The sequence below is a fragment of the Poecilia latipinna genome, unplaced genomic scaffold (assembly GCF_001443285.1).
Source record: "Poecilia latipinna isolate Pla-1442-1.1 unplaced genomic scaffold, P_latipinna-1.0 Scaffold1835, whole genome shotgun sequence".
Taxonomy (NCBI): Eukaryota; Metazoa; Chordata; class Actinopteri; order Cyprinodontiformes; family Poeciliidae; genus Poecilia; species Poecilia latipinna.
This window is the reverse complement of record NW_015114451.1, coordinates 8,816-29,907: the sequence shown is the minus strand read 5'-3', so window position 1 is coordinate 29,907 and position 21,092 is coordinate 8,816. Positions and strand designations below refer to the sequence as shown.

Genomic DNA, 21,092 nt, shown 5'->3' with positions numbered 1-21,092 from the left:
AAGTAAATCTTAAACCATTTGCAGTAATAGCAATGCTAGCAGAGAGAATGAAATAGTTAAAATAGCTTTAAAATTGCTTTCACATGAATGAGGAAATGGCAGAGAGGAGAACAGATCTGGGACAGATAATGGATCAGGAAGTGCAGAGAATTAGCAAGGAGGTGATGATGTTTGTTTTAGTGAGGAGGACAAAAGTAAGAAATTCAATGGAGAACTTTGGACCTAAAATGTAAACTTGAATATTCTGATTTGATTAGGGTAGAGCTGTAATGTAAAAATATTTTTTTGCTTACTACATGTTAGAAAGGAAGTTTACTACGGAGCCCCCCAGGGGACATGGGGAATTTTTTTTTCTTTTGCGTTCCCTCGCAAAACTTTTGCGTTCCCTCGCAAAAGAAAAAAAAATTCCCCATGTCCCCTGGGGGATTCCGTAGAAGTGAGCTGCGGCACCAAGAGACGTTTCGTTTGTATTAAGACATCTAGTGGCGAACATTGGTAAGTGCACTCTTTAGTTTAGAACTGCGCAACAATTAAACTGACACTTTTGGCACAAGATCCCTGCAGTGTTTGCTTTGTAATTTCAGTTAATGAGTTATGAGTGTTTAAGCTTTGGTTGTAAGTTAGTTATGTGAGGATGTAAATGTTACACGTAGGTATCCCAGGTAGTTTTATTAATACAAACAGCATGCGTTTCTGATTTTGTTTGTTTCCCTTGTAGACCTCTCTATAAGGCCATCATAATGTTCCAACAGCGAGGTAATAACCGCATAATTTTTTTCAAGGTATTTTGTTGGGAGGTAAGACTTCACCTTAGATATTTCTCTTAGAAAAAAATTGGACTTCACAACAGGATTTATCTGTTTGTCTCGCTTAAAAGCACGATCAACAATAAGAAAGTTCATGTTGTTTTAATAGCCCATTTTAGTTCATTTGCATATTTTGATCTCATGTCTTTCATCTTCTGCTTGGTTAATGCTCCACAGATTTTCTGTAAGGTTTAGGTTGTGCCAGTTCGGTGGTCAAACACAAAGATATCATGGTAATCAAACCAGCTCCAGGTAGTTTAAACAACTTGGACAGGCATCAAACCCCAGTGAAAAATGAAATCATGCACTGATGTAATGCAGTTTTCTAAAACCTGAATTTCATTAGCTGTAAGACATAAATATAGAAATCACGAGAAAAACAAATATGCCACTGTGTAATAAAGTTGCATCATATGAATTTCACTTTTTTTACATTTTTATATTTTAATCATTGAAAGAGATGCATTTATGCATAAACAAAGGCATTTGGTGAAAATGATAAAAAATAGCAGTTAGCCTCATAACTCCTAGTAAATTGTATAAAACAGCATTTCAGAATAAATTAGAGGCAAACAATAAGGTCCAGTCACTCATTTTTTATTTCTTTTTTTTTGTGATTGATGTGTGTTTAGATCTACTTTTTTCTTCTGTAACATTTCCCAATTCAAATTAATGAAGTAGTTATACAATGGTTATAATAATGTAAATATACACATGAACTCAAACAACTCAAGCGCAACACTTTTTGTGTTGACAGTCAAATTAATTTTTGGATAGAGTAAAGAATCCCATTATACACCATCATGATCATGGCTGATCTGAGCAGATTACATTATTTACAAGTTTGCTCTGATGTTGTTAGGAATTATAAGCATGGGGCTCCGTAGGACATTGAGGAGAGTTTTGATACCCAACAGGACTTTGACAAAGGTTTTGATACTCAGGAGGACTTTGATGATGAGTTTCAAACCCAATAGGATTTGGAGGAGGGTTTTGATACCCAGCAGGATTCTGAGGGTTTTGATTACCACCAGAATGTTGAAGAGGGCTTTGAAACCAAGGAGGGTTTTGGGGAGAGTTGTGAAACATAACTGGGTTTTGATTAGCCGTCATGACAGGATTAGCCTGCACATTGACCACAGTTTGCGGTTGTTGCCCTGCCATGACAGGAGTTTGATTCTTTTGTTCACGTTCCGTCTGACAGCAGGAGCACCAGAAAGTACATATGTCTTGACAGAGGGAAGCCTGAAAACAAAACCATTGAAATGTTTTATAACATTGCACTTTCATTTCAAAATGAGTTCATGTGAGTGTAAATTTGTCATACCATTATTCCGTGTTTGTTAGGAATGGAAGCTCTCTTAGACTATGTAGCAGGGGGAATAAGCAGAGGAATCCCACAGGCTGTACATGCAGCAGGAGTCAGAATGTTACATAAAGGCAGACAGTTGTTCCCTTTAACTGACGCTAAACCAGGGCAGGCTATGGAGAGGGATCACCAGAAACCATGGCAACCTGGAGAACACACAAACATACAGCATGGAAGGCTTATTGTTTCAAATTTAAAACTTGAAAAAAAAAAAGTCTTGTACATGTTATAAAGCACTTTCATACTAAAAGCAGCTCAAAGTGTTATACATAATCTTTTTAAATCTTCAGTTTTCCCTGGGCACACTCATATAGTAAAAACGTTTTATGAAAATAGCCGAGCTACATTGTCCAAGTTTGTTTTCAGTTTGAAAAATTGACTGACCATTGAGTCACACGAGGTAATTAAAATAACATGGGAGTTTTGGTTAAAACCTTTAATAAAATGATCAAACAAAGCAACAGACATTCAATGCACAACGACATCATGAAGTAAAATGACTTTAGAAACCAAAACACTTGTTTTGTTGCTTTTCAACCACAATCTTATCAAGAGTTTAAAGCTGCGTTGCTGCAGGGCATTGTCCATCTAATTGTGCTTGTTTTGTTATTTTTTAAATTTAAAATCTAAATATTGGCCCAAGTCAAAGTGATGTGAAATTAAAACAATTTTTGTTATCAATATTAGAAAAGATTTAAATGAAGTAAAAGCAAAAGGAGTTTCCCTTAATGTACTGTCATGATTAGTTACATCCGAAATCAGTGATTTTCATTCAAACACCAGCTTATTCTTGGAAGAATGAGAACAGCAAACAGACATATCCAGAGTCGGTTCAGTCTGATCTGCTCAGTCTGATCGGTTCTAACTGGGCAGAGTCTCTACCTACTTATACTTGCGTTATCACAAAGTTTCTGGGAACCAACATGTCTAACTTGTTAACAAAAACCTTTAAAACCTTGAAACATTGAAAATGAGGGAGTTTTCCATTCTTATCTAAACCAGTACAGTGAAAATATAATGAGCCTCACATGAATGTGGCTACAGCTGGAACAGGCAGACTAAATACCTTTTTGGATTTTACAAACAAAGAAGCAGAAGACATTTTCTAAAATTCGCCAACACTCCCTAAGTAGAATAATTGCAATCATCTTAAATAAACTTTCACTTTAAGTTACTGTGTCATATTTTCTCTCCGTGTCACTTCTTATCTTCATTTTAAAGTAAATGTAAAGAGAGATGATAATTAAGACATATTTTTTAAATACATTTTTAAAACTATTCACAGAATTACTTTATCTCTGTACCTCTACTATCTAATGATAACTTCTGCGTTTTTGCTGACCTTCTGACAGACAGTGATACAAAATAAAAGTAAATAATTGAATAATTTGAAATACTAGTGATACATCTAAAAGAATAAAATTAGAAAAAGCTACAGTAATTCATCTTTACAGTCTAGAAAATGTAACAATGTTTACCTGCATTCATATAGAAATGTATGTACAAAACACTGTCTAACTGTACATAAGTAAAACTTTTTACCTGTTTTTGTGGGAAATCTTTCTTTCTCTTCCGGAAGATAACAACAAGTGCCTGAGTTACAGTAAAGTTTGCTTTGCCGGGGCGCTCACAAAATATGCTGCAAAACCTGTGACACATCATGACAGCCAGTTTGGATCCAAGTCACCTGCTTCCTCGTCTGAATGTTCTGAATCAACACGGTAAATGATTTCACTTTGATGTTGCTGTTGTTCTCTGATTGCTGTTGCATTTTGCTATCCATGTGTCTCTTAAAGAAGCTGGAGTTTTGCTGTTGTGAGTTTAGTCTTGCATTGGAAGAGCAGACAATTTTTTTTTTGCAATTTGTTTCTGAAACAGGCATCCTCCTTAACTTGGTGTGATGTACATTTGATTCATCATTATTATTATTATTATTATTATTATTATTATTATTATTATTATTATTATTATTTTAGAAAGTTCATAAGGCTATTAGTTTACATCTTTTGAATGCGTTACCTAAATCCCAAAGGTTGCAATTAAAAAAAAAAAAGATTAAATGAATTAAAATGAAATATCTGAGTTTATGATCCCCCATCGGAACTCAGAATATTAAATGATGCAACATTGCCCTCGTAATGGAGTCTTGACTGAAGTTCAGGCTGGAAGACTCTTTTGTCGCACCTGGCCCTGCTATCAGTGCCTCCCTCTCCGCACCCGGACCTATCAACGCAGGTCCACGCCTCACTCCAGCCAATCATCGTCCAGGCTCAGGTTCAAAAGGACCTTCACTCCAAGCCTCCTCCGCTTACCAGCCCCGATCAACCCACCGCCACCCCACCTCCACCTTCAGCTCCCGGCTCTCAGGCCTCATCATCCTCTGACCGCCGCCACCAGCACAGGCCCCGGGGGGTTTACATTCCCTCGCTGCATCAGGAATGTTCATCGAGCTTATCGAAGTCCAGCTCGACGTCCCCGGCCGGGGCCTGATCGCCAAAGAACTTGTGTTTATTTTCATGTTATTTTTGTCATTAAACCCTTTTAACTGCTTCCCTCTCTCCGTCTGAGTCTCTCCAGATTGAATTTTAATTTCATTCTTTTGTTCTGTGTTACATAAAACATATCTGAGACAGTGAGATTTAAAGCTCGTCTTTACAGGATGTCTGTCTTTATATTTCTAAACCAGCCAGAGTCTCTTCTTTGCATTTCATACTTTTTTCCTCCTTTCTAAAACAAGCATCACTTCCTCCTCATGTGTTGATGTAATCTAGTTTTCTAAAAATTAAATTTCATTAACTGTAAGCCATAAATATAAAATGGCCAGAGAAAAAACAAGCATGCCTCTCGGAGTCTGATAAAGCTGCATCATATGAATTTAACTTTTTGTCACATTTTTAGAGTTTCATATTTTTAATTAATTACTTGTAATACAATAACTGTTCAACTGTGTTGTAAGTAGATGTACCTGTGCATAAACAAAGACATTTGGTGTAAATTATATAAACATTCTGGTAACTTTTAGTGAGTTATATAAGACATCATTAAATAGAGTCAAACAATAAAGTCAAGTCACTCAGTTTTTATTTATCATTTTGCTATTGATGTATTTAAATCAATTTGTTTAACGGCATTTTCCATTTCAAATTAATAAAGTAGTCATGCAATGTTTGTAATAAAGTAAATACACATATGAACCCAACCAACTCAAATTCAACACCTTTTTAGAAGTATTGGGAGCTAATTGATACTTTGGATAGAGTAAAGAATCCCATTATACACCAACATGATCATGAATGATCAGAGAAACTTACATTTTTCACAAGTTTGTTCGGATGTTCTAAACATTGGGACTTTTAAGAGGGTTTTGGGTCCGTGGAATATTGAGGAGGGTTTGGATACCCAACAGGACTTTGAGGGTTCTGATTACCACCAGGATACTGAGGAGGGTTCTGAAACCAAGGAGGGATTTGAAGAGAGTTTTGAAACATAGACGGGTTTTGAGCAGGGATTTGAGCAGGAGGTGGATTAGAGTTTTGATTAACCATCATGACAGGATTAGCCTGCACGTTGACCACAGTAGTGTGCTGCGTGGGCTGCTGCACCACAGTGGTAGGACCTCCATTCTTTAGCTCACGATGCATCTGACACCAGGAGCACCAGACACAGAAACAGGAAATTGCCATGTCTTCACAGAGGGAACCCTGAAAGCCAACACAGTGAAACTTTTCATAATGTAATGTACTATTTCAAAATGAGTTCAGGCGAAATGTAAAATATGTCGTACCTTTATATGATGTTTGTGGCGAATGGAAGCCCTCAAAGATAATGCCGCAGGGGGGACAATGAAAGGAATCCCACAGGCTACACACGCAGCAGGAGTCAGAATGTCACATAAAGGCAGACAGTAGTTCTCACTAAATAATCCTGAAACACTGCAGGCAAGGCAAGGCCAGCACCAGAAGCCATAGCAACCTGGAAAACACAGAGACAGACAGATACAGAGCAGTGAAATGGTCTTAGGTGATTGTAAGGCATATTGTTTTAAATTTAAGTTTAAAAAAAGAAAAAGAAATGACTCTTACAAGTACTGCAATCTACACAGCAGTCAAAAAGACCAGTTTTCCACTCTCTGAGGGGAGGTTGTGTCATCCTATCCTGAAGTTCAGCTACAAACTCTGAACTATGACCCTGTGTGATCAGAAAAGAAATGAGTCAGTTTATGGCAAAACAACACACATTAACATAATGAACGAAACCCACTGTGTCTCTAAAACTGTGATACATTGTGTTACTTGTCCTGTTTCAGATGATTATTGTTTCAGTCTGACAAACTGCTGGTAAATATATTGTGATCAAATCTGTGCCTCAATTCATAATGCATGTCACCTTGAAAGAACTAGGAAGAATTTAAGTTGCAATTTCTTAAGACCTATCAGTTATAACTCTTGTAAATACATATCTATGTGTTTTGCACATATCTCTAACAAGTCTAGACTTCACTTACTGAATGTTTCCACCAATTATTTTGGAAAACTTCAAGTGCACCAGGAACAAACTCGATTAAAAGAAAAACAGACTTATTGAAAGTAAGACTTGTTGAGTCCTTCATGTATGGCTGCTCATTCCTTTTGCTCTCATTTTAATTTAGTACAGCTAAATTTAGAACAAGATGGCTGAAAAGGTTTGCTGAACATACACTCAGCAAACAGAAATTCAAAACTTACAGAGTAATGTTTAAACAAGTGAGTTGCTTCCTGATTTTTTGCATACCTAAAAAACAATTTGTCGACTAGTAAAGAATAACAACAGCCTCCTATTATCTCCTTAAGATCTCATGGCATCTATTAAAAAATATGTTGTTCAATTTAAATTTAGGATTGCAATGTATCTTTTGCATTTTACTTTTCTGTCTTTCTCATGCTGTTTTATTTTTATGTTATTTGAAACCCAGCAGCTTAGACAATCAGTATGATGTGTCTGATTGTCTTGCACTGTTGGACAGATTTGCTCTGGAATTTGAGCAGTAGGCAAAAATCACAACCTCAAAATGAAAAGTTTTGTTTGGTCTTTTGAGTGTTCTGTTGCAACTAAAAATGAAAATTTCTTAGAATAGGTAAAGTGTCAATTTTAGAGAAATTTTGATTTACTTCTCATCAGAGGTTGAATTATTTAATCTGATATTGTAAGAATCTAAAATATGTTTGTGTAAAGTAAGGAAAATTAAACAAGGCAACAGAGTAAATGCACAACATCGTGAAGTAACTTTAGCTTTTCAACCATGATTTTATCAGTGTGAAGCTGCGCTGCTGCAGGGCATTGTCCATTATGTGTTTGTCACTTCTTATCTTCTTTTTTAAGGTAAATGTAAAGAGAGATGGTAAAAAAAAATAAAAATTTTACAGAAGTGATTTTATCTTAGCTCTGATCTGCACTATTATTATATAATGATAATTTCTGACTTTTTATTGACCTTAGACCTTCTGACAGTCACAGTGATTTAAAAGAGAAGTAAATACTTGAACAATTTGAAAGACAAGTTATAAATCTAAAACAATTCAATTAGAAAAGCTAAAGTATTTTGTCTTGACTTTCAAGTAAATGTAACAAAGTTTACATGTATTCACTTAGGAATGTATGTATAAAACTTTGACTATACATAAGGAAAACGTTTTACCTGCTTTTGTGGGAGATCTTCCTTGCACCTCCGCAGATTTCAGCAAATGTGTGGTTTACAGTAAGGTTTGCTTTGCCTGGGCGCACACAAAATATGTTGCAAAACCTGTGACACATCAATCATGGCAGCCAGTTTGAATACAAGACATCTCCTTCTTCCTCCTGAGCCTGACTGAGTGCTCACAATCAACATCGTAAATGATTTCACTTTGATGCTGTTGCTGTTCATCAGCATCAAATTGCTGTTGCATTTTGCTATCTTTGTGTCACTTAATGAAGCTGAAGTTTTCCCGTTTGGTGACTCATGTATTAAAAGCGCAAACAATCCTTTATGTAATTTGATTCTGAAATAAACGTTCTCCTTTTTGATTGTGATGTGAGAATGTGGACACACACTGGGTTAAGCTCTGCTTTTTGTTATCTGAATGAGGCGATTTCATAATCACCAGTCAGAAACTTTAGATTAGTAAAGCTTCCAATCTAAGCCAAGACAAACAATAAAATCTAAACTTTTGAGTTGTTTCACAAAGTCACCAGATATGAAGCTCCAATTTGAAGCTGGTACCAAACAAATCTAGCCATGTTTGGATTTAACTATTCAGACTTTGACATGAAGCTGACTATGAAGGAAGTAACAGTGAAAATAAAAAAAATGCTTCAAGGTTGTGGGTTGGATTGGTTCAGAAACCACCTGGAGGGAAAAACTTCAGTTTTGCAGACTTTTAAAATATTGTTGTATTACTTTGGATACAGAGTGTAAGAGTTAGCCTTAATTCACTGTTATATTTATTTCAGAAGAACACCTTTCTTATTTTGCACATTTGCAGGAACACAGTCTCATTTTCAGGAAACGGCTAACCTACATTCTGATTGTATTGTTCTCCTGTGGAATGGGAATTTTTAGTTTCATTTATCAGGAAGTCATTTACTCAAAGGAAACTTAAAGCACACACACAAGGAACAGGTTAAGGCAGCACAGCAACATTTAGAAAAACAAACAGTAGTGCCGGGTTTCTTCACACTTTCCATACTTTAAATATTTCAGCTTAAGCAAATAGGTGCTGCTAAATTGAGAACAAATAGGGTAGTGGTGTGATTTCTTAGTATGAATGCCATATTTACTTACAGGGGAGAAAATACTAAATTACCAAATAGGTGGCTGTGGACTGTTGTCATACAGAGTTATAACAACTGTGTAACTGAACTTGGATGAACTGCAGCAACAGAACTTCATGACTCAAATAGCTTTTCACTGTCTTTATCCTGAGTGGCTGCACAAAACAGGGCACTGAAAACTACCAAACCTGTATCGTCACATATCTGACATAATGAGGTCATTACTACTGAATGGTTTTCTTTAGTCTTTGTCTTTAGTACAAAACAGTAGAACTGATAAAAGTGCGGTGTGTCAGAAGCGTAGGAGCTGTGCCTTGTTATTTGCTTACTATCACTTGCATGATAGTAATAAATGCAGTTACTTTCAGCATAAAAATTTTTTACATTTAATTTAAATTTCAAAAGTGACTTGACACAAAAAATTCACCAGTTGTAGGCCGTGCTGTAATTATATCTGTTGTGTTATGCCTTTCAAGTCTCCATTAGTTTCTTTAATAAGTTTTGCTAAATAATCTACAGAATGTTTAAAACTAAGAAATTATTTTAAGAGCAGTTTCTCTTTAAGGGAGAAAATTTGTAGCTATGTAAATAACACTCGGACAGTGATTGGTGACAAGTTTTATATCTCATTAAAACCAAAATATTTTCTTGTTTACATTGTAATTAAAGGAAATGTACAGTTTTAAATAATAAAAATGTTTTATGTAATCTGGTCCATTTTAATGAGGTGCATAGGACTGATTTACAGAGTCAATTAGAAACAATAAGGTTCAGTCAAATACATTGTTTTTGTTGTTGGACTTATGTTTTTTTATTTCAAATTGATTAACAAGTATACAATGTTTATAAGAAGGTTAATATACGTAGGAACTCAAAGTCATATTCAACTCTCTTCACTTTTATTTGAAGCACTGACAGTGAATTTACTGGATAAAGTAAACATTACACCCCAACATGATCACGACTTATCTGAAGAACGTAAACGTTAACAAATATGTTCAGTTTCTGTTAGGAATTCAAACCAACAGGAAGGATTTTAAAATCCATCAGGGGTTTGAGAATTTTGAAACCCACCAGGATTTTGAGGAAGATTTTGAAACCCACCAGGATTTTGAGGAGGATTTTGAAATTCCTCAGGATATGGAGGAGGCTTTTGAAACCCACCAGGATTTTGAGGAGAATTTTGAAATTCCTCAGGATATGGAGGAGGATTCTGAAACCCACCAGGATTTTGAAACCCACCAGGATTTTGAGGAGGATTTTGAAACCCACCAGGATTTTGAAACCCACCAGGATTTTGAGGAGGATTTTGAAACCCACCAGGAGTTTGAGGAAAGTTTTGAAAACCAACAGGAAGTGGAGCAGAGTTTTGATTAACCATCATGACCGGATTAGCCTGCACGTTGACCACAGTTGGGGGCTGCATCGTCACGGGCTGCTGCATCACAACAACGAGAGGAGTTCTCTCCTTCAGCTCACGATGCATCTGGCACCAGGAGCACCAGACACAGCAACATGAAGTCAAAATGTCGCTGTAGAGGGAACCCTGAAAGCAAACACATGAAAAACGCTTTATATCATTGCATTTCAAAATAAGGTCAGGTGAGTCTAAAATACATCATACCTTTAATCCACGTTTGTTACGAATGGAAGCCCTCAAAGACAACGCTACAGGGGGAATAACAAAAGAAACCCCAAACACTACAACTGTAGATGAAACCAGCATGTCACATAAAGGCAGACAGGGGTTCTCTCCAAATCTTCTTGAAACAGTGCAGGCAAGGAAAGGGCAGCACCAGAAGCCATAGCAACCTGGGGAACATACAAACAAAGTAATTCACAGCAAATGATACAAGATGACTGGAAGACTCATTTAATTTTAAAGAAAAGAGAGAATGAATCTTACAAGTATTGGCATCTTCAAAGCAGTCAAAGAGACCACTCTTCCATTGTTTTAGGGGAGTTTCTGTCATCTTATCCTGAAGTTTTATGTGACCAGGAAAAACTCAGTCAGCTCTAAAGTTTCCTGCCATGCAACACACTGTAATACAAGACATGAAAATGTATGATTTATTTTTCAGAAACAAATGAGGTTAATAGTTTTGTTTAGAAGTATGACATGAATTAGATTTTGGTTAAGGTTAAGTATAGTATTGGCTACGGTTAGAGAAGATGTTTGGCTTTGGCATAAATGCAGTTACTAAAATGAATGAAAGTCAATACAATGTCCTAATATTGATAGAAATACAAATGTGTGTGTGTGAGATGTCGATTACTGGCATAGGCAGCCTTAAAAGGCCTATGATCCATCCAGGTATAACCCAAATCCCTTAGCCCCAAGACCTATTCCTTCCCACCCAGAGCCACACACAACAGCCCACTAAGCCTCAGCCACCAAGACCCCTGGCCCACCCACCAGGCCAGGGATGCAGGGAGAGGCACCCCCACCTGGCACACAGGCATCCATGTGACCAGGAGCCAGAGGAGGCCCCATCCCGCCCACACCATTGAACTAACTTATTATAACAGAGGATATATAGTTTAACCTGTTGGGTAAATAAAGAAAGCAAGTTGTGTGACTTGTCAAGCTTCCTTTCTTCTGGGAGATCAATGGTAAGATAATGCTCTCAAAAAAATTCCCACATGTGTGCATGATAATGGATGGATGCATAACAATGATCTTTTCATTTATTGTTTTACTTCCAAAGTAAAAAATGTCTTTTAATACACATTATTATTATCATCTCAAGACACCTGAAATTTTAGTTAACATGCTTCAGACTCTAATAAATGTTCTATTCACTAAAAATATTACTTTTAGAACATTTCTTTGTCCAACTTTGAACAAGTGCGTAATTTATTTGAATACTACAAGCATTTCTTTTTCACTCTAACTATTCTGTTTTTAATGTGACAACAAACTAGGCCACCTGAGCCAAGCCCATATGTAAAGTTGATACCCAAATCAGCAGGCAAATAGGGACAGTGCTTGCTGGCAAGGGCGTAGGAAGGAGTCTGTCATTGGGGGGGATGCATATCGGAAACCTGACAGATCAGAAATGTCATAAACAATTGTACCATCAACAAGTCAGTAACGCGTTTCTCTAATCCGCCCCCTTGTTTCAGTAACAAGTATTCTAACACATTACCATTTACAATCCAATAATCAGATAATCAGATTAAAGTTATGCATCCAAGTAGCAAAATGACTGAACACTCACTTCATCATTTGCCTCACAACTAGCAAGCTAAATACTCTGGTAGCACACACAGGCTACCAGATTGTGATATATTTTATTGGTCAAAAGACTTGATTATTGGTCAAAATGCACTGATATACGTTGACTGGCAAATGAACAGATTCTGCCTCATTCTAAAACCAAAGTAAAAAAAACAGCTCATAAAATAGGACTCAGCAGTTTTAAACTCAATACATCAGTTTGATCAACAAAATAATAAAAAAAATATAATATAATATAATATAATATGTTAAGTGGTGGGCTGCACAGTGACGCAGTTGGTAGAGCTGTTGCCTTGGAGCAAGAAGGTTCTGGGTCTTTCTGCAGGGAGTTTGCACATTCTCCCTGGCATGCATGGGTTCTCTCCGGGTTCTCCGGCTTCCTCCCACAGTCCAAAAACATGACTGTCATGTTAATCGGCCTCTCCAAATTCTCTGCAGGTGTAAGTGTGTGTGTGTGCATGGTTTTTTGTCCTGTGTGTCTCCGTGTTGCCCTGCGACAGACTGGCGACCTGACCAGAGTGACCCTGCCTCTCACCCGGAACGTTAGCTGGAGATGGGCACCAGCACCTCCGGACCCCACTAAGGGTCAAGGGTGTACAGAAGATGGATGTTAAGTGGTCGAGTATGATCATATGTTGTGTAGCCATTATTGCTCACTTTAAATTTTGTTTTTATCTCACTTCATTTTGTGCTGTTGTTTCAGTCTCATTCTGATTAAATAAAACATTGTGACTAGAGTAGCTAACTTTTAGACAAAGTTAGCAGTAAAATTTTGGACATGTGACTATTCCAGAGTTAAAACAACGGCTAACCAAAAAGATTTAGTTCTATATACGAAAGTAAACTGACAGCAAGATATCATAAACAAGCGATATTCATGGCAACATTCCCGACAGACGGTATACCTCATTGAAACGGAGCTTCGGGCTACCGCTGCCTCCTCCCGCCTTCACTCTGAGCTGTTCAGGGGGGCGGGGGGGAGAAGGGGGGCGGAAGCTCTGTGGTGCGCCTTCAAAATAAAAGTACGCGAGTGGAAGATTTTTTTAAATTCTTCGCAAATGCGCTGAAATTATTGGGGGTGCCGAATGTGACTGTCTCCAATACTGGGGGTTCCTACGCATGTTCCAGTGCAACTTTTAAAATAATGTGGATATTGTATTCAGTCTGCCACAGGCTCTATATTATATTAAATCAGTTCAAGAGAGAATTTTAGTGGCTTCGACAAAAAACTGAATTGTGTTTAAAAGAAAAATTTCACTTTCCAGCAAATAAATTCAATGCTTACTTTTTGTCACTGTTTTCCTAATGTATAATTTTAACATGCCGTAAAAGGTTTAGTTGCTAAACTTTCTACCCTATGTATGTTGTGTTCTGTCAGTTATTTTTGAGGTTTTCTGTGTTTAGTCCTGTCCCTGTCCTCTCTTCTTTGTTGATTGCTTCCCAGGTGTGTCTCATTCCCTGATTACCCTCCCTGTGTATTTAAGTCCACCTGTTGTCTTTGTCTCTTGTCGGATCCTCGTCAAGTGTTGTCAGTCTCCCTAGTGTCACGTTGCCTGTCTGTTTGCCCCGAGCTGCTTGCATCGGGACTGTTTCTACATTAAACCTTCATCTTTGTCTTCTTCAACCTGCGTTTCAGTGTTCTTTCTCACCACAATCAACCACAAATCATGACAATGTAGGTATTTTGTGTAAGACTTTGACCTTGTGTAAGAATGTCAGCTGAACTTATGAACTAATTGTTCTTAGTCCAGATGCACAAAGACCTGCCTCAAGAACTAGACAATCAATCAAGTCAATCAAGTTTATTTGTATGGAACGTTTTAGAAACAAGGTAGTTCAGTGCTTTACATAATAAAAAGACAAAACTACAAAGTCAGAGAACACACAGTCAACAATTGGATATATTTTATCATCATTACACATAAGATAACACATATGTGTAATGCCACATATTGCCAAATATTACACATATATGTAATGCCATCATTACACATAAGAATGTTGATTAATGCTTCATATTATGATGTTTCAAAAGCAATTCTAAACAAGTGGGTTTTCAGTCTAGACTTGAAGGAATTTCAAATTGTTAGCCTCCAGACTTAGGGACTGGGTGATGTGCTCTATTTTTCTGGTTTTAATGGGAACAGGAGGAGCAGCAGCAGCGTTCTCTATCAACTGCTGCTGTCAAAATGATTTTTTTAGACAGATCTGTAAAGACACTGTTGCAGTAATCAATGCGACCAAAGATAAACACATGGATGAATTTCTCTAGATCTTGCTGAACCTATTTGTTCTGTCCAAATTAAGATACATAAAATTAAAATATCTTGCAATGGTGATAATGTTAAATATTGTGATGATGAAAATCAAAAGGAAGCCTGGATGATTTCTGCTTATCTGTTGAAAACAGGCTGAGGAGGAGCTGCCATCATTGGATGAGGCTGCATGTTGACAGGAGATTGCACCTCCATGTTGATGACGACGGGGGACTTTTTGCGATGTTTTAACTCGCGGTACATCTGACACCAGACACATATTGGGCAGCAGCTGGTCGCAACAATATCCTTGCAAAGTGAACCCTACAAAGGAACAATGAATCAGATTTATTGTTTGTTGGGCATGTATGTCATTCATATCTAATCTTGCCATACCTTGATACCATATTTGTGTCTCATGGCAACTCTTAGAGACAGGGCTGCTGGAGAGATCATTTTATCAACACACATGTCACATAAGGGGAGCCAGCGGCTCTCTCCAAATCTGCCTGAAACAGTGCAGGCAAGGCATGGCCCGCACCAGAAACCATAGCAACCTGAAAAACATGTGAACACAACGAAACACAGCAATCATGGGATATTACAAGCATTTAGTCCTTGTACTTGGTATATAAGAAACAAGGATGGAGTCTTACATGTCTGTGCATCCTCGCAGCAGTCACAGAGATCACTATCCCAGTCAATCAGGGGTTGGTCTGCCATCAGATGATAGAACCTAGATTTTAAATCCAAAATATTTCAAATGTTTCAGCAGGCTCAGCTAATCAAAACTAACTTTAGATTAACCAAATCTGTTGTTCAAACAAGTCTCACTTTAACATAAACTGTTGTGTCTGTATCTGCTGCAAATTTGTTCATTTAGTCCAGTTAGTAATGCAGTTGGTAGCGTATCCAGAAATTTTACTCAAGAGAAGTGAGACTTCGTAGAAATATTATTCAAGTAAAAGTAAAGTACGTGTAGTAAAACTATTCGGAAAAGTATTATTTTGTAAAAAAAAAATAAAAAAAAAATGAATTGGCTAAATGTAACTGAGAAAAAGTAATTAGTTACTACCCTGTACCTTACTACAATCTTTTGAATTGAATTCATTGTGAATTACAAACACAACAGTATAGCTCACCAGTTTAAATCACAAAAGGTTGAGTCTTTAAAAGGTGTCTGTTTTTACAGGATAGTTAGTGTAAAATGTAATGTAGAATCTTGATAGACTTTTAAATTAAAATATTTCAGTGTCATAGTTTGACTTTGTGTGCGAGGAAACAACAGGGCATTAAATAAACCTTATTTAACTTATTAATGTTCACCCAGTAGATGAACTTTGACAATTTTAATACAATTTTAATAATAAATACTTATTAGGGAGTTCACCTGTTGGGGAACTTTCTAAAGTTCACCAATAGGGAGCGAACTTTATGAGAAATGTCATTAAATTTTACTCTGAACTTTTCTATCCTTTCTATTTGGTTGCAATACCTCTTTATTTCTTAAGAATGAGAGGATTACCATTTTACAGGTGGAAATGTTTCTATTCTTTCTGCTACTAATATTATTCTTAAAACCAATAAAATCTATCACCAAAAGGAAGTATTGAGTAACAAAACTGATCCCTTGTCAGACGTTTGTCTGGAGTTGGGAAATATACATTTAGAATTGTATCACAGTATTTTGTGATACTATTGTGATAACAAAAAGGATTATTTAAAACTATTTAATACTTCATTTTTAGGTAACTGGCTGTGACTGCGTGGCACAGCATTCATGGCTCTACAAACACAAATACTGCTCTGGAAAAACATCCTTTTTTGAGAAAGTCTTCTTTGGGAAGCCACTTCCTTAAAGATGGTTGATGTATTTCACTAAACTGCACACAGTAACTGTATTTAATCATATTTTTAAATTTACATATGTTTGTTGATGCTCTCACAAACCAAACAGCAGAGAAAACAATACAAATTACATTTCCATTAATACTGTCGTTTTTATTTAAACGTCATTGAAATTTATCAAAATGATAAATGCAAATTCTTATAAGAAATGTTTTCATAATAAATTATAAACAGCACGATGAATGTATAGCTATTTTATAATTTTATGAATTCTACTTAAAGCTGTCAATATTTATTTAGAAAATAGAAAAATCTTACCTGACAGTTTATAAGCTTTTGTCCACGTTCAAAAGTCTGACAATCACTTCAGAATGCTGCCACAGAATGTGTGTGATATGATGAGATGCTTTTTAACAGTTTGACCAAAAAAAAAAAAAAACCCTAACAATTATAACATGTATGTAAAAGCAGTTTGATCATATGGTATATTTTTATTTGTAAATATTTTTATTCTTGATTATGTCATAGTTGTTCTGAACTTGCCATTGTTCCTGTTTTTTATTAGTGATGACATTCAAGAATCTCTTCATCACTAACGAGGAAAGGTAAAACTGTTCAACAGTAATTATTTCTGATTATGGAAACAGCTTTGTGTCTTGTAATCCTGAAATCCAATTAATGAGAAAACAGTTTCTTGCATATGTTTTAAAAATATATCAAACTTTCCAAAAACCAAGCAAAAGTTTACCTGAAATCCTAGTTATCCAAAGTCTTGCTATCACTTGGTGGTGAGCTGACAGAATACTGGTTGTGTAAGGTGTGGACATATGCTAATCTGTCCTCCATATGATTAAGGGACTGTGCAACATTTGCATACACAATCCAGTTGCTGCAGTACATTTGCCTTTTGACTTGCAGGATTTGCAATCTGGACTTTCGCTTTAAAACCTCAAAACACAAATTAAACTGAGACTCCTTCACTATAGTTTTAGTTGACATATGGCTGAAAGCAGTGTCTACTGTGGCTCAGTGGGTGGAGTAGTTGTCTTGCAATCTGAAAGTTAATTTGATCATTTTTCATGGGGTGTATAAGGCTGCATTAGAGAGTCAATTAGAAACAAATAATAAGGTCCAGTCACATACACTGTTTTTGTTATTGAGTTATGTTTTTTATTTCAAATTGATGAGATAGTTGTACAATGTTTATAATAATGTTAATATACATATGAACTCAAAATCAAACTCAAAACTTTTGATTTTCATTTGAGGTATTGAGAGTTAGCTGACTTTTTTGGATAAAGTAAATAATCCCAATATACACCAATATTATTATGGCTGATCTGAGGAACTTAAATTTAGTTAGGAAGGAGGAGGCTTTTGTAACCCTTCAGTGTATTAAGGACGGCTCTGTAACCAAGCAGGGTTTTGAGCAGCATGTTGAAAACCACCAGGAGGTGGAGCAGCGTTTGGATTGACCATCATGACCGGATTAGCATGTACAACTGGACCAGGCAGTGTCACGGGCTGCTGCATCACAACAACGACAGGAGTGTGCTCCTTTAGCTCGCGATGCATCTGACACCAGGAGCACCAGACACAGCAACAGGAAGCAAGTATGTCTTTGCAGAGGGAACCCTGAAAGCAAACACATGAAACATTTTCAGAACTTTGCACTTTTACATCAAAATTAGTTTAGGTGAGTGTAAAATATGTCATACTGCTATTCCACGTTTGTTACGAATGGAAGCCCTCATAGACAATGCCGCAGGGGGGACAAACAGAGGAACCCCACAGGCTGCACATACAGAAGGAGTCAGAATGTCACATAAAGGCAAACAGTAGTTCTCTCCAAATCTTCCTGAAACAGTGCAGGCAAGGCAAGGGCAGCACCAGAAGCCATAGCAACCTGGGGAATAAACAAACATAGTGATGAAATAGTCTTAGGTGACTTGAGGGCTAATTTATATAATTTGAATGAAAATAAAAACATCACTCTTACAAGTATTCACATCTTCAAAGCAGTCAAAGAGACTAGATTTCCAGTTTTTGAGGGCCGCCATCCTGTCCTGAAGTCCAGCTACAAACTCTGAACCCTTTGTGACGAGGAAAACCTGAATCAGCCCAAAGATTTTCTGCAGAACAACACACTAACACAAAATCTAAAAATGTACCATTTATTTTTGGACAAAGATGACTCTACAGCAGGAATCAAAGTTGATAGCATTTATGTTGCTATGGAAATCCATTGTGTCTCGTGTGGTACATCATGCTGCCTGTCCTATTTCAGCTGATTATTGTTTGAGGTAAAGACACTGTTGTCAAATCTGCTCCACTGTTAATTTGTAATGTAATAATGACAGATTGATGTCTGGAATAAATTGCCACAATTTTTTTTTACACTTCTCTGTTAAACCCCTAATAAATATATCTCAATACATGTTTTTCATGCATCACTCACTACGGAGCCCCCTGGGGGACATGGAGGATTTTTTTTTCTTTTGCGTTACCTCGCAATACTTTTGCATTATCTTGCAAAGTTTTGAGTTCTCTCGCAATAATGTACTGATTAGTTCATGCGACAGTCTAAATTTGCAAAGTTTAAGTTTCACTTAGTAAACATTTTCATCAAATGCCTGAGGGGAACTCCAAGTTCAACAAGAACAAATTTAACCTGGGAAGGAAACAATGGACTTACTGCTGATGAGACTTCATGTTTTATTAAACTGTGGGCAAAAGAAGTCCTTCAGGAATTTCGTCCTCTTTTCTTTTCTGTTTATTGTCAATTAGTATGGCTAATCTTATGCAACAAGCTAGCTCAACAAGTCTGCTGAACATACAGTTATTAACAACAATGGATTAAAGACTTAAAAGAGGAATGTTTAAACAGACGAGATGATTCCTTGATGTTTTCATATGTAAATAGCTATTTGTCAACTGTAGAAACCCAACAAATTACAATGCACACTCCTCACACAGATCCTGTTGCCAAAGCCAAAGTGATGTAAAAAAAAATAAATGGGCTCCAAGCAAAGCAATTTAAGAAATTTCTACTTTAACATTTTTATTTTGTATCACTTTCACTTATTTTCGTTTAATTAATAATAACTGAAAGCAGAGATGATAATAAAAGTCGGATGGATACATGTTGAAGATTATTGTGAAGTACACAGATATATAAGCTAAAATTAAACTTAATATCTAACATTTAATGTGTTCTATTGCTATTTAATGCCCTTGTTACCATTGACCTTCTGACAGACACAGAGCTACAAAAAACTAAATTATTTAACAATTTGAAATACAAAGTTACAGTATAAATCTAAAATAATAAATTTGGAATAACTATAATAAATATATCAAGCAAGTATTTAATCTTTACTGTCTAGTAAAGATAATTTTTTTACATCTATACATTTAGAAGTACGTGTACAAAGGTTTAGCCAGGAATGCATACTGAAATATTTACCTGCTCTTGCGGGAAATGGTCCTTGCACCTCCGTAGATATCAGTGAATGTGCAGTTCAGGGAAAAATTTGCTTTGCTTGGTGACTCACAAAACATGCTGTAGAACCTGTGATCTATCAATCATTTAATCTAAGTCTGCATGCAATTAAATATTTCCAAATCAAAACAGTGAAAAGAAAAAATATATCAAGAGAAACTCAATAAAACATAGACTTTTATGCCTTTTTTATCCAACAGGATGACGTTGCATAAAAACTTCATCCTGGCATAAAATGTGTTTTATGCCTTCATAAAATACACTTTATGCCTTTTATAAAGGCATAAAATGTTTATACTTTCATAAACATTTTATGAACATGCTTTCGTCTTCATAAAACATGAACAAAGAATCTGAACAAACAGTTTCGCAGGAAATCCCGGCATTGGTTGACAGCAGATGGTTGAATTAGGTTTCTGTGAACGGCTCGGAGGAGCAGTTTTCTGAGACTTCTCCTTTTGCAAAAGCTTCGCCATAAAATTTGTATACGTTGTCTGTGGTTCTTTTATGAAGGTTCGAGGAAAATACCTACCACTCAGAACAATAAATGTTAGAGTCCTGGGCTGACACCTTTTGAGTAGAGCTAATCAACACTTTCAGATGAGTATTTGTTTATTATTGTCAATAATAAAAATTTATAACTGAAAACTGTTGGGAATTTAAACATACTGACAGAAAGATTACAAGCTACTACATACGATATTTAAGCTTCATTACTGTTTTATCTAATTTGGCTGACAATTTCTTCCTTATACTGTCTCTATGGTTACTGTTTGGCAGAGGCAAACCACATTATGACTGTCGGGAAACAGTTAAATCACGTGCGGTCAGGGGAGGCAGGTAAAGCAGAGCCTCAGCTGTTATCATGGAAAAATTATAAATGATGGTAAGATAATTTATAGTATTATTTTCACCCTGTGGTTTGTACTATAAAGTATCTATTTTTCATTTAGCTTAACCAATTTTGATTTTTTTTTTCTTTAGAATCATAAAATTTTCTCAAGCGCAACTGATGAGGCAGCAGCGAGCTGAGCCTCACCTTGGATTGCGCAACCTCTCACTAACTGCACTGGCTGCCATTCGATGAGAGCATGTTCCTCCTGTCTGTACGTCGCCAATAAAATTATTAAAAACATTTAACGAACTGATTTTCTATAATTTAGATTATTTATATAATATGCAGTGTTTTTTGTCACCAACTGTGTGTGTAACGTGTTTCGTGTGCTGAGGAGCAACCAGACACAGCAGAGAACAGATTCGAGGTGAGGCAGGCAGTTTTCTT

General features: G+C 36.4%; 4 protein-coding genes and 1 long non-coding RNA gene across 7 annotated transcripts in view; all 5 read right to left on the bottom strand.

Annotated features, from left to right (window-relative positions):
- Positions 1-1,958: 1,958 nt before the first annotated feature.
- On the bottom strand, positions 1,959-3,817 carry LOC106934627 (uncharacterized). The gene is made up of 3 exons (XR_001421733.1): positions 3,718-3,817; positions 2,134-2,321; positions 1,959-2,051 (listed from the first exon to the last, which is right to left on the bottom strand). It is a non-coding gene; the product is annotated as an uncharacterized LOC106934627 (long non-coding RNA).
- Positions 3,818-5,248: 1,431 nt separating this feature from the next.
- Positions 5,249-7,957, bottom strand: LOC106934622 (uncharacterized). Its single transcript, XM_015014641.1, has 4 exons — positions 7,850-7,957; positions 6,258-6,363; positions 5,960-6,147; positions 5,249-5,876 (listed from the first exon to the last, which is right to left on the bottom strand). The coding sequence occupies exons 2-4, from the start codon at positions 6,322-6,324 to the stop codon at positions 5,529-5,531; spliced, it is 603 nt and encodes a 200-aa protein (XP_014870127.1). The 5' UTR covers positions 6,325-6,363; positions 7,850-7,957; the 3' UTR covers positions 5,249-5,528.
- A 1,793-nt stretch (positions 7,958-9,750) lies between these two features.
- The window catches only part of LOC106934621 (altered inheritance of mitochondria protein 3-like), a 16,736-nt gene continuing 5,394 nt past the window's right edge, over positions 9,751-21,092 (bottom strand). Inside the window, exons 1-4 of one of the 2 annotated variants that reach the window (XM_015014639.1) lie at positions 13,111-13,170; positions 10,871-11,005; positions 10,589-10,776; positions 9,751-10,510 (exon numbers count right to left, since the gene is read on the bottom strand). In XM_015014639.1, coding sequence (XP_014870125.1) covers positions 10,001-10,510; positions 10,589-10,776; positions 10,871-10,937 — 765 coding nt within the window. In that variant the 5' untranslated portion in view covers positions 10,938-11,005; positions 13,111-13,170 and the 3' untranslated portion in view covers positions 9,751-10,000. Of the gene's footprint in view, positions 10,511-10,588; positions 10,777-10,870; positions 11,006-13,110; positions 13,171-21,092 lie in introns of those variants that run through there. The other variant, XM_015014640.1, reaches the window with a different exon arrangement.
- On the bottom strand, positions 14,596-17,132 carry LOC106934626 (cornifelin homolog A-like). Of its 2 annotated transcripts, XM_015014647.1 has the most exons (5): positions 17,057-17,121; positions 16,627-16,682; positions 15,117-15,196; positions 14,857-15,017; positions 14,596-14,784 (listed from the first exon to the last, which is right to left on the bottom strand). In XM_015014647.1, the coding sequence occupies exons 3-5, from the start codon at positions 15,181-15,183 to the stop codon at positions 14,599-14,601; spliced, it is 414 nt and encodes a 137-aa protein (XP_014870133.1). In that variant the 5' UTR covers positions 15,184-15,196; positions 16,627-16,682; positions 17,057-17,121; the 3' UTR covers positions 14,596-14,598. The 2 variants fall into 2 exon arrangements, with proteins under 2 accessions (XP_014870133.1, XP_014870132.1); XM_015014646.1 differs by lacking the exon at positions 16,627-16,682 and having other exon boundaries at positions 17,057-17,132.
- Positions 17,454-18,406, bottom strand: LOC106934624 (placenta-specific gene 8 protein-like). Its single transcript, XM_015014644.1, has 3 exons — positions 18,308-18,406; positions 18,027-18,214; positions 17,454-17,943 (listed from the first exon to the last, which is right to left on the bottom strand). Exons 1-3 carry the CDS (start codon positions 18,366-18,368, stop codon positions 17,704-17,706), a joined length of 489 nt encoding a protein of 162 aa, XP_014870130.1. The 5' UTR covers positions 18,369-18,406; the 3' UTR covers positions 17,454-17,703.

Coding starts and splice junctions, on each gene's coding strand:
- LOC106934622 (XM_015014641.1), bottom strand. CDS start 6,324: ATGACACAACCTCCCCTCAGAGAGTGGAAAACTGGTCTTTTTGACTGC. Junction 6,148..6,257: donor CTGTGTAGATTGCAGTACTT/GTAAGAGTCATT, acceptor TGTGTTTTCCAG/GTTGCTATGGCTTCTGGTGC. Junction 5,877..5,959: donor GCCACAAACATCATATAAAG/GTACGACATATT, acceptor GTTGGCTTTCAG/GGTTCCCTCTGTGAAGACAT.
- LOC106934626 (XM_015014646.1), bottom strand. CDS start 15,183: ATGGCAGACCAACCCCTGATTGACTGGGATAGTGATCTCTGTGACTGC. Junction 15,018..15,116: donor CTGCGAGGATGCACAGACAT/GTAAGACTCCAT, acceptor CATGTTTTTCAG/GTTGCTATGGTTTCTGGTGC. Junction 14,785..14,856: donor GACACAAATATGGTATCAAG/GTATGGCAAGAT, acceptor GTTCCTTTGTAG/GGTTCACTTTGCAAGGATAT.
- LOC106934624 (XM_015014644.1), bottom strand. CDS start 18,368: ATGGCGGCCCTCAAAAACTGGAAATCTAGTCTCTTTGACTGCTTTGAA. Junction 18,215..18,307: donor CTTTGAAGATGTGAATACTT/GTAAGAGTGATG, acceptor TTTATTCCCCAG/GTTGCTATGGCTTCTGGTGC. Junction 17,944..18,026: donor GTAACAAACGTGGAATAGCA/GTATGACATATT, acceptor GTTTGCTTTCAG/GGTTCCCTCTGCAAAGACAT.